General features: G+C 39.0%; 1 protein-coding gene across 1 annotated transcript in view; it reads left to right on the top strand.

The window, feature by feature from the left end:
* The first annotated feature begins 4924 nt into the window (after nt 1-4924).
* Nucleotides 4925-11848, top strand: part of LOC105718519 (zinc finger protein 724-like) — a 41429-nt gene continuing 34505 nt past the window's right edge. The window contains 1 exon segment of the mRNA XM_012454267.3: nt 4925-5159. Coding sequence (XP_012309690.3) covers nt 5157-5159 — 3 coding nt within the window. The 5' untranslated portion in view covers nt 4925-5156.

Here is an 11848-nt window from a genome sequence, read left to right as displayed (position 1 = left end):
AAAGGGAATGCATTATATAGAAAATTGATAGTTTATCATAAACCTACAGGGAAGAAACCCAGACTTTGTATATTTAGTATTTTGTGCATTTATAATTTACAAACATGAAGATGTTTGTAAAATTTTGTTTCAGTCATTTTCTTTGAAGTTACATCATTGTACCATCTTCATTTTGTATAGAGCTGCTTCAATTCTAAGTCCTCTGGACTTCCTCTATCTGTTTTTTGTTGTTGAAGACAGTAAAATAGTGTTTTCAAATCTGTATGCCTCCTTTTTGTTGGATAATGCTTCTTCTTTTTCAGGATAAATATTCTTGTTCTTCAACATTTTTCTTTGGTTGTTTTTTCCTTTTTTAGGAAAAACAAAACAGACTTCATCTTTAGGTTTTCTCAAGATTTAAGTGAACACATATTCTTTTACATGTGCCAGTTTCTTAAAGAACACAAAATGTTTCCCTCCCTAGCAAAACTATTTAAGAGCCAATTGAACTATGAAATAGTTAGAAAATTATTTATTTTTAATATTTAAGGCCTTGAAATTAATTTTGTTCCAAGACAAATCTAAACTGGTGTAGTTGTATTTGCACAATATAATTTAATGCTAGTCTAAAAAGTACTTATAGCTTGAGGGAAAAGCATGAAGTTTTAGTTAAATAGCCTTCATATCGTGGATTTTTCCTCCAACTAACTAATATGTGGGAAATTAAGAGTACAGATTCCTTTGGCCCCCCTCAGACAGTACTTTGCATCATTGTTCACTGTAGCAACAGATTTGGTGGTGACTGGGGATAGAGATAGAAACATAGAGGGTAATTTCAAAGTTAATTTATGATGAACCATTTCCCCTAATCTGCATAAATAAATTAGAACTGATTTAATAAAAATACTTTATTTTGTGTAAAAAGTATTCAGAAAAACATCTAAAGCTGTTGGAGAAGAGGGACTCATAAATATAGTCAGACTGTGTTTTACTTTTCATTTCTTTATAAAAATGTGTCAAAAAAACAGTTTTTAATGTTAGAAATCCTATACTTGAAAGAAACCTCGGCTATCAGTGGCTTCATGAAGCAAAGTTAATAACAAACATGGGAAATATGAAAATGTTTGTGTTTTGTCTGACAAGCTTGCTACTAAATGCTCTCTTTCGGTGTGTGAAAGTTCATTGATATGTTATCGTCCCTTTACATCTTGTTAAATAGCCATTGCTTCTGAGAATCGGATAGTGTGGTGTTTGAGGGGTTGTGTCTATATTTTTCAAAATTTTTATAAGAAGTTACAGTAGTACCATTTTGATTAGTCTGAATGTTTTCAGGCCTTGAAATAAATTTTGGCTAAGTGAAAAAAAAGTGTAGGAATGGGGTCTTGTAACCTTTGTTTTTTCAAAGGTTACTGAACTGCACCTTGATTTTAAAAAGGCCTCTGCTTGAGACTTCGAGATGGTTAGTGGCATCTACTGTCATCCTGTGTCTTAAAATATCATGGGTTTGGCATAAAAAATGAGAGGATATTCAATTATTTAATTTAAAAGAACAATACTAATTTGCAAGGATGAGAAGTGGAATGCCTTCCCTGTGTTTTTTTCTCTCATTGGGTTCTATTCACATCAAGTGGACATAAATGGAAAGAAAATGAGCTGAGAAACAACTAGATTCAAATTAGGGGCAAGTTTGTTGTTCGGGGTTCTGTACAGATCTGTCATACAGATCAACCCACTAAGGCTACACTATGTACCACCCCACCCTCTGAAGCCACCTTCGCAAAAGCTTTAATTTAAAAATCCGGCCGGGTGCGGTGGCTCAAGCCTGTAATCCCAGCACTTTGGGAGGCCGAGACGGGTGGATCACGAGGTCAAGAGATCGAGACCGTCCTGGTCAACATGGTGAAACCCCGTCTCTACTAATACAAAAAATTAGCTGGGCATGGTGGCGCGTGCCTGTAATCCCAGCTACTCAGGAGGCTGAGGCAGGAGAATTGCCTGAACCCAGGAGGCGGAGGTTGCGGTGAGCCGTGATCGCGCCATTGCACTCCAGCCTGGGTAACGAGCGAAACTCCGCCTCAAAAAAAAAAAAAAAAAAAAAAAAAAAAAAAAAAAAAAAATCCTCATTTTAGGCTGGGTACAGTGGCTCATGCCTGTAATCCCAGCACTTTGGGAGGCCAAGGCGGTGGATCACTTGAGGTCGAGAGTTTGAGACCAACCTGACTAACATGGAGAAACCCCGTCTCTACTGAAAACACAAAAATTGGCTGGGTGTGGTGGCATATGTCTGTAATTCCAGCTACTCAGGAGGCTGAGGCAGGAGAATTGCTTGAATCTGGAAAGTGGGAGGTTGCAGTGAGTCTAGTCACACCATTACACTCCAGCCTGGGCAACAAGAGTGAGATCCCATCTCAAAGAAAAAAAATCCTAATTTTATAATGGTTTGATATTTTTAAAAGCACACATTTAGAAAACTATGTATCACTCAAACATAAAATCTACTACTAAAGTTTTAGAAAACATGAAAACTAAATCCATAAACTAAAACAAAGGAATGAACATTTCAAAATGCTTTTGAAGAGTGTTGGTAGTTTGATCATATGACAGTTTAAAAGAAAGATCCTTTTCTCTTTCTTTTTTAAAATTGCAAAATTCACTGATGTAAGTTGTCAAATTTTAAATACTTCAAAGGTGTGACCTACTAATCATTTGAACGTATTGCTGTCAGTGGCACAGTAGACATTTTCATGAAGTTGAACACATACTAATAAGGAGAAATTAGCTCTATTTTAATCCCCAAAGTTTAAATTTATTGAAAGTAAGATTTGTTAAAGAAAATTTTGTTCTCATGAAAACGCTATACGACTTTACTAAAAAGCAACAACAATATTAACCCAGCTTATGACCTATCTGTTCTATAAAACTGTCCAACACAAGCATTAACTGCTGTTTTTTTTAGCTTGACAGCCTCTCCTACAGTAATAGTAATTAAAATACATTAAAATATTTAAACTATCTTAAATCCTTAAATAAATTATCTTTATACTATTGGTAGGGTATACATTTTATTCACCCTACCAACAGAATAAAGCCTCTTAGGATCTCTGAGCTGCTTTTGAAATGCTATAATTTCCATCAACACTTAGGGTACAAATTTTTGTACCATATTAATGTGAATTGTGGATTGGGAAATAATAAAAATTAAAGTAATATAATATTAATAAAATATATGAAGACTCCAATATAAAATAAAAAGCTACACATTCAAGGAAACCCACTTTTTATTAAAGCTTCAATTAAAAAAAATCTTTCAGGGTGACTAATGGACAGTTTTACTCAATTTCATGTAACTTGATATAGAGAAGTTAAAATGTATCTTGGAAGACATTTTGACAGTAGGAAATTAGAAACATACTAAAATACAATCAGAAACTTTAAGCCCCCAAATCCTCCCCATTTGCTGTAATGTCTAGCATAGTAACAAATCACAGCATAATCCTTTCAAAATGTTTTAAAATTTAATTTTGAAGATGCATGTTATAACAACATGTCAAGTGTAATGTTAATACAAAATATTGTCTTCGGTATCCCAATATTTTAAAAGTATAAGATTTTATATTAATCATGTTAAATTTCTTGTTGACAATATATGCAACTCTAGCCCTGGCTTTTTTAAAACAGTAAAAATTTAACTGTGTGTAGAATCTTAATATAGAGGTAGCTATTAAAACAACACAGGATGGAATTCTAAAATTGCTACAACATTTTACCCCATATGCAATAAACGCTCTCCAGAAACATTGTGGTGTTCTAAAGCCACATCAGTTAGCTCCCAGAGCTGAGTAGCAATAAGACAACATGTATTATTATGCATGTCATGGAGGCTGTGTAAAAATCAAGAGTCACAGGCAGTCAGCGATGGGTCAATAATGTCCCCAGAGACACTGTGTAGATAATCAATGCCCGAGGTTTTCTCAGCACTGCACAAAGCAGAAGGGCAAAATAATACAGTCAGGGAAGGACGCTGCCCAGCTCCACTTCCCACAGCACACTATGGCTGCTCTAGAAAAAATACCTCCAAGATGCAAATAAAGCAAACTGGTTGTGCAACTGGCACCCAACTAACCTTTTAATGCAACCCCAAATTAATCCTTCAAAGAGGCTTCCAAAAAAATCCAAACACTATTCAATAAAAAGTCTGCCTAGAAATGAAACCACAGAAAAATTTTATTTTAAAAATGCTACATAAGGCCAGGTGCTGTGGCACACGCCTGTAATCCCAGCAGTTTCGAAGGCCGAGTAGGGGAGATCACCTGAGGTCAGGAGTTCGAGGCTAGCCTGGTCAACATGGTGAAACTGTCTCTACTAAACACACACACACACACACACACACACACACGAAAATTACCCAGGCAGGCTGAGGTAAGAGAATCGCTTGAACCCGGAAGGCGGAGGTTGCAGTGAGCGAGATTACGCCACTGCACTCAGCCTGGGTGATAGAGTGAGACTCAGCCTCAAAAAAAAAAAAAATAAATAAATAAATAAAAAATAAAAAAGTTTGGCTAATAGAAATTGTAAAATTCACATTTGGCTCACATTTTATTTCAGAGAATTGCCTCTTTTTTAAAATCTCAGGCTGCCTGCTCTAAGGACCAGAAGCCAGGAAGGTCATAAAATCTGAAATTGTTAAATAATTGTTATTAGATTCTTTCCATTTGTGAATAGCCTTATAATATGTTATTTATAAATGCATATCACTTTTTACACAAGGTTAAATGCAAATACCCTCCTGGTTGGACCTCGCTCCCTTCAGGGAGGAAGCCCTTCCTGAAAAAGTTGCAGCCCAGGCTGTCACTCTTTCTTCATTTAGCCCAGTGTCTGGTCAAATCTTCTGTCATTCAGGGACTAAAGGGGGCGGGCCTTGAGCGTTACCTAGTCAGAGACTCTGAACTAGGAACCGTCCAATAAGACACGCAGCTGGAAAGTGCAGGACGGCTTCCGGGATTTGGCGGGTTCTTTGTCTCCTCCTGCAGTCAGAGTTCCGGTTCTCATCTTCGCTGCTTTGCGTCGTTTGCTGCTCTGTGTCCTCCGCTCCTGGAGATACAGTCTATGTGACTCTGTGACCTTCAGGTATTGAGAGATCCACAGCTGAGACGCCAGGAGCCGCTGGAAACCTCAAAATGGTGAGTGCGGGATCTGACATCCAGAGAGTGGGAAGGGGCTGGCTGAAAGCGGTGGGAAGTGGCTGTAGCGGTTCTCAGGCCCCTAGCAGTCAGCTCCAAAATCTGAGGCTGCGAGTCCGCCTTGGCGCAGCTCGACCTTTAGTCCCCTTCAGCCGTAAGATGGCGGCTGGGCGGACAGGCGGGACCCCAGGCGTCCTGTTTCTTGCCTGCACAGTGACTGTGCCCCGGCCTGGAGCCCCCTTTGGGCAACTCTGCACCCACCACGCCGCATCTCTCCCGGATTGTGCAGGGACCATGAAAGGGTCGCCTGGGGAGAATCCTGACTTGGAGTGCGGGGTTCAGGAATCGGAAGAGCTTTTGGTCCCTCTTTTATAAAAAATTTATTGGAGTCATCACAAAAATATTAAATAATTTATTCAAACAGTGGTTCAAAAATTGTAGAGCACCCAGCTATGGTTTGTAGTTTGTGGTCCATGCGACAGGGTTTAAGAGAAGACTTTTTATAAGGTACATGATTAAGAGAAACCCACATTCATTAATCGGTTAGATACAGTTAGGTAGTTTCTTAATTTCCACTCTGAGCTTCCAAATTTCCTGGTTATGAAATCAGAGGTTAATTGACAGTTTATAATTGTTTAAGTCTGAATTTTTTTCTCTCAATGTAGTAATTTACCCCCCAAAACAAATGCACTTGAGTTAGATTTTATTTTTAAGTGAAAAATCCAGACTAGGGCCGCGTCAGTCTCATTGCCTGCCACTTAGTTATTTTCTCACACCACAGGAAAGTGATTTTCCCCTGCATTTTTCACGTGCGGCGCAAGCAACCTCTCAAGTCTACCTTCCACTCCCACCCTGCATTCTTTCATCCTAACTCTGGCTGGCAGTAAAATACTACATTTCCAGTTCTTTTTAACATTTCCAGATGCCAATTTCCCCTCCCTAATTCACATTATCAACTCCTTGTCCTTTAGTGTACATTTTAGATGCGGTATTTTCATTAGTCATTAAAAAAAAAAATAAGATGCAATCTCACTTTGTCACCCACGCTGGAGTGCAGTGGAGTGATCTCGGTTCACTGCAGATTTTGCTTCCCCGGTTCAAGCGATTCTCCTGCCTCAGTCTCTTGAACAGCTGGTATTACAGATGCGCACCATCACACCCGGCTAACTTTTGTATTTTTAGTAGAGCCAGATTTTCACCATGTTAGCCAGTCTGGTCTCAAACTTGTGACCTCAAGTGATCTGCCCTCCTCGGCCTCCCAAAGTGCTGTGATTGCAGGAGTGAACTACCTCACATGGCCATTAGTTAATCATTTTTTGACAAAGCATTGGATGGGACTTTTACAAAGATGTGTTTTCTCTTTGAAAAATATTGTCCCTGAGAATAAAGAATAAATCCCTGACACTGTATTGTTAAAAAAAAAAAAAAAAAAATTTCTCTTTTCTTTTTATCTTCCCCAGGAGCAGAGGTCTTATCAGAATGTTTTTGGGTCAGGGATTCCCTTAGAACATTTTGGGGTCATTTGTCCTCAGTCACCCTGGTCCTGGGTTTCAGTACTGTTTTGGGATAAACCAAGATTCCCGCCAAGGTTATGTTGCTGGAGTGTCTAGTGAATACCAGCTCCCGGGTTATTTTTTCTCATAGGACAACCTGAGGTATGGAGTGTAGCCTCTCAAGGAAGCAGGTGGATGTGGTGGGACTGACAGTCATCTCCTGGTGTACTCTGTTTTTTGAAAAGCTAACCCCTTGAGACATTGAAACTGTCTTTACTTGACCCAGCTTTGATTTCTTGGAGACACATTGCTGTTCAGCCAATCAGATGCTGGTATTGAGGATAAAACATAGAAATAATTTCTGACCCCTGGATTTTTTAAGGGGACAGAAAAATAGTGAAATAAATATAGTTAAAGAAAAATATTGAAAAATTTGTGAAAGAAAAAAATGGCATCCCAAAAGTCAGAAACAACCTGACCCCAGTGAGATGGTGTAAGAACTTGTGGAGTAAAATGCATCTGGATCACTCACTGGGTCGTGCGCAGTCATACATAGTCTCCTGAGCAGGTGGTTATTGAGCACTTCAGTGAGAGGATGGGGTGGAGAGTCGCTCAAGTGATTGAATAGCCTTAATTGACACATGAATAAGGCAGATTTGTTTTTTAATCACCACTGCCACTCTCTGGGCTTGTCACCTTTCAAAGATTTGTTCACTTACTTGGACTCAGTTTTTAATTGTAAGTTGCATTTTATTAGTAGGACTTGAAAGGGAAAAAAAAAAACAAGATTTACAAAGGGCGTAGAAGAGGTGGGTTTCAGAAACAAAAAATAAGATCTAATCATACATTTGTTAAAAATTCTCATTTACCTTTTTCTTTCCCAACATGAGTTTTGAAGTTTTCTCGGGTGCGTTTCTTATGGCTTGGTGATTTCACACAGAATTTTAAGGCTTCACTTTCAGAATGCTAGCTATGAAGGAAAAGAATAGGAAAAAATCTCTCTTCCATTTTGGCTGTAGAAAATGAATGCCTTTCCACAAGAAAATGTGATGGATATCTGGTGAGTTACATAGATTCATGAAAACATTAGGTCCTCTTCTTGCAGGGTACATTTGTGACAGTGACTATCTCTGTTCTCTATCCCGTTATCACGATTTCTGAGTTTCATGCTAAATTTTATTAGATGAAACTTGGTACCCCCTAGAAGTGTTTTCATGTGACTAATTGTTTACTACATAATTTTAATTAAAATTATCCAATAATACATTTATTGTTTGAAATAAATAGATACTTTTGTTTTTCTTATCGAGGTATGAAATGTAGACACCTTAAAATTTCTTCATCTTATGTTAATACTGTGTTTGAGTAATTTTCTGGATTGTACACACACTTAGTTTCAAAAGCCAAGTGAATTACTCTGAGATGAAAATTAAAGCTTGAGCCCAGTGACTCTGAGCTAAGGGTAATATTAAACCTGCACAAAGAGGTTATTAAAGCCCCAATTAGTTCTTTCTGAGAACTTCTGTGCAGGCGTCTCAGCTGCTCACCTCAGCCGTGGAAGAAGCCTTTATACTCAGAGAAGCTTCAGAGCCCTGGAAAGCTGGGGGTCCACAGGCAGATGGAAGGGGACTGGGAGAGTCTTACTGAAGATGAAGTTGTTACTGTTTTGAGGTAGTTTCTAGATTTTGTAAAATAAAGCAGTTAGATTTAAGTAAAAAATAAAAAACTGAATTCCAAAGGAATATTGCAACAGGAGGCAGTACCAACTAACTGTAAGATCTATAAAGATTGCAAAATTTAGGCAGACAAGGGCTTTCTTTCATAAGGAGGAGCAAAGCCGATTAAAAAGAAGGTTTGAGGGGACTGGCAAATGGAGGGTGAATAATCAGATTTTAGGTCAGAGAGTGTTTTACCCTTAAGTCAGCATGTTCTTACGAGGAACATAACATACATTTGTATGTTGGCTTAGACTGAGGGTAGCTCAAAGTCCAGGAGTCTGTGGAAAGGAGATAAACTTGAGTAAAGTTTGATAAAGTATTTTATTTTGGTCACTGAAGACAAATTCAGCTGATTTTTTTTTAATGAAAAAAGGAAGAACATGTGGAGAGCCTGTGTCTGGCTATGTGAAAGGTAAGAAACGAGAGCGCCATCTTAGTCATAATGAGAAGGGTGTTTCTTTCCACAAACTGTTCCTGGAGAACACAAAGGCTGGAGAGTTCTATTAATCACATTCACCTGGATTACGTATGTGCTTCATTTCTGCCCATGTTTTTATTTGTTCTATACATTTCTTCCATTTGACTTGTCCTGGGTTGTATCTTTTATAATAAACCGGTAAAAGATACAGTGTTTTGCTAAGTTCTGTGACATACGCAGTAAGGACAATGCTGTGGGACCGAGCCCTGAATTAGAATCTGTGCTGACTCTGGGTGGTGTCAGAATTAAAATATCAGACAATGAGTTGGTGTTGGAGAATTGCTTGGTGTTCAGCAAACCTCACAGAACTGATGCCAAAAGGAAGATATCACAGAGGCCTGACCTGGCCTGGCCTGACTTGGAGTGGAACTCTGGGTGTCTGGGAATGGGAGGCTCTACTCTCCTGCACACAGGCTGTCACACTGCCCACTGTCTTGTGATTCCAGGTCTTCTCCCAGGGTGACAGATTATTGAAAACTTAGAAGAAGGGAATTCTGATAGCAGACCCCCTTTTCCCACAGCTCTCACCACAGGATTTCTACCCACTCACCAACATACCCACTAGACATTGCTGTGTCTACAGCACTCCCAGGACTAGACACATTTAGGAATTGCACCACAGCATTTTTGACCCTAGCATTTCTTGCCAAAAACCTACTAAAGTATCTAGAAGTCTCCTGGCATACCCCTACCCCCAGACACTGAATCTGCAGCAGCAACCTGTTTGCCAGCCTAGGGTTCTGGGCCATCTGTTTATAATCTCACCCGCCTGCACAGACACATAAATAAACCCGAGTGCAGCTCCACCTGGGCCACTATCTGTAGCACAAACTCTCTTTTCCACCTGCATTACACTCTCTCCCATCCATGGTTTTTTTTTCCTTTTAATGTTTATTTTTGGTTCAGGGGTACATGTGCAGGTTTGGTATACAGGTAAAATTGGGTCATGGGCTTTGACATGCTGATTATTTTGTCACTGAGGTACAATAGCACCAAACAGGTGTTTTTCTCTGGTCCTCTTTGTCCTCCCACCCTCAACCCTCCACCCTCTGCTAGACTTCAGTGTCTGTTCTCTTTGTGTCCATGTGTTATTATTTAGCTCTCACTTTTAAATAATAACGTGCATTTGGCTTTCTGTTTCTGCATTTGTTTTCTAAGGATAATGGCCTCCAGCTCCATCCAGGTTGATGCAAAGAACATGATCTTGCTATTTTTTATGACCACACAGTACTCCATAATGTTTCTGTACATATTTTGTTTGTATTAAATCTTGTTTTATGTTATTTTACGTTTTTGGGAAAAGGGTCTCACCCTGTTGTCCTGGCTGGAGTGCAGTGGCATCATCTTGGTTCACTGAAGCCTCAGCCTCCTGGGCTAAAGTAATATTTCTCCCTCAGCCTCCCAAGTAGCTATAAGTACAGGTACACACCACTATGCACAGCTAATATTTTGTTTTGACTTTTTTGTAGAGATGGCATTTTGCTTTGTCTTTTAGGCTGGGTTTGAACTCATGGACTCAGGCCATCCCCCTCAGTCTTTCAAAGTTCTTGGATTATAGGCAGGAGGCACCATGGCTGTCTATACCACATTTTCTTTATCCAATCTGGCATTACTAGGCATTTAGGTTGATTCCATGTCTTTGTGCATTTATTTATTTATTTGTTTTCTGAGCTGAAGTTTTACTCTTTTGCCCAAGCTAAAGTGCAGTGGTGAGATCTCTGCTGACTGCAGCTTCCACCTTCTGGGTTCAAGTGATTCTCTTGCCTTAGCCTCCCGAGAGTAGCTGGAATTACAGGCACATGCCACCATGCCCAGCTATTTCTTTTATATTTTTAGTAGAAACAGGGTTTCACTATGTTGGCCAGGCTGGTCTTGAACTCCTGAACTCAGGTGACTTGCCTGCCTAGGCCTCCAAAAGTGCTGGGATTACAGGTGTGAGCCAACACACCTGGCAGATTCCACGTCTTTGCTGTTGTGAATATTGCCACCATGGTTATGCATGTGCATGTGTCTTTTTATTTTATTTTATTATTTTATTTTTTTGAGATGGAGTTTCCCTCTTCTTGCCCAGGGTGAAGTGCAGTGGTGTGATCTTGGCTCACTGCAACCTCCGCCTCCCTAGTTCAAGCAATTCTCCAGCCTCAGCTTCCCAAGTAACTGGGATTACAGGCATGCACCACCATGCCCAGCTAATTTTGTATTTTTAGTAGAGATGGGGTTTCTCTATGTTGTTCAGGCTGGTCTTGAACTCCTGACCTCAGGTAATCCTCTCATCTTGGCCTCCAAAGTGCTGGGATTACAGGTGTGAGCCGCTGCACCCGATTTATGTGTCTTTTGCAAGAAAAATTTATATTATCAAATTGCAAGATCAAATGATAACTTTGTTTTTAGTTCTGTGAGGAATTACTACACTGGTGTTCACAGTGGTTGAACGAAACTCACACCAGCAGTGTATAAGCATTTTCTTTTTTATACAACCTTGCCAGCATCTGTTAATTTTTGCCTTTTTAATAATAGCCATTCTGACTGGTGTGAAATGGCATCTCATTGTGGTTTTTCCTTTCATTTCTCTAATAATTAGTGATGAACATTTTAAAAAATATACATGTTAGCCACAGGTATGTCTTCTTTTGAAAAGCATTTGTTCATATTTTTTTGCCTACTTTTTACTGAGGTTGTTTGCTTTTTGTCTTGTAAACTTGGTTAAGTTTTTTATAGATTCTGGATATTAGATCCTTGACAGAAACATAGTTTACAAATTTTTTTTTTTAAATTCTGCAGGTTGTCTGTTTACTCTGTTGATGATTTTCGTTTCTATGAAGAAGCTTTTTGTTTAATTAGGTCCCATTTGTCAATTTTTGCTTTTGTTGCAATTGCTTTGGTGACTTCGTCATGAGATCTTTGCCAGTTTCTGTGTTTAGAATGGTATTTCCTAGATTATCTGTCAGTGTTTTTATTTATTTATTTTTTACAACTTTAAGTTTTACATTTAAGTCTTTA

This window comes from Aotus nancymaae, unplaced genomic scaffold, assembly GCF_030222135.1.
Source record: "Aotus nancymaae isolate 86718 unplaced genomic scaffold, 86718_ANA_hifiasm-v0.15.2.pri h1tg000049l, whole genome shotgun sequence".
NCBI classification, from domain to species: Eukaryota; Metazoa; Chordata; class Mammalia; order Primates; family Aotidae; genus Aotus; species Aotus nancymaae.
Note: the sequence above shows the minus strand (reverse complement) of the source record. Positions and strands in the feature narration are given on the sequence as shown.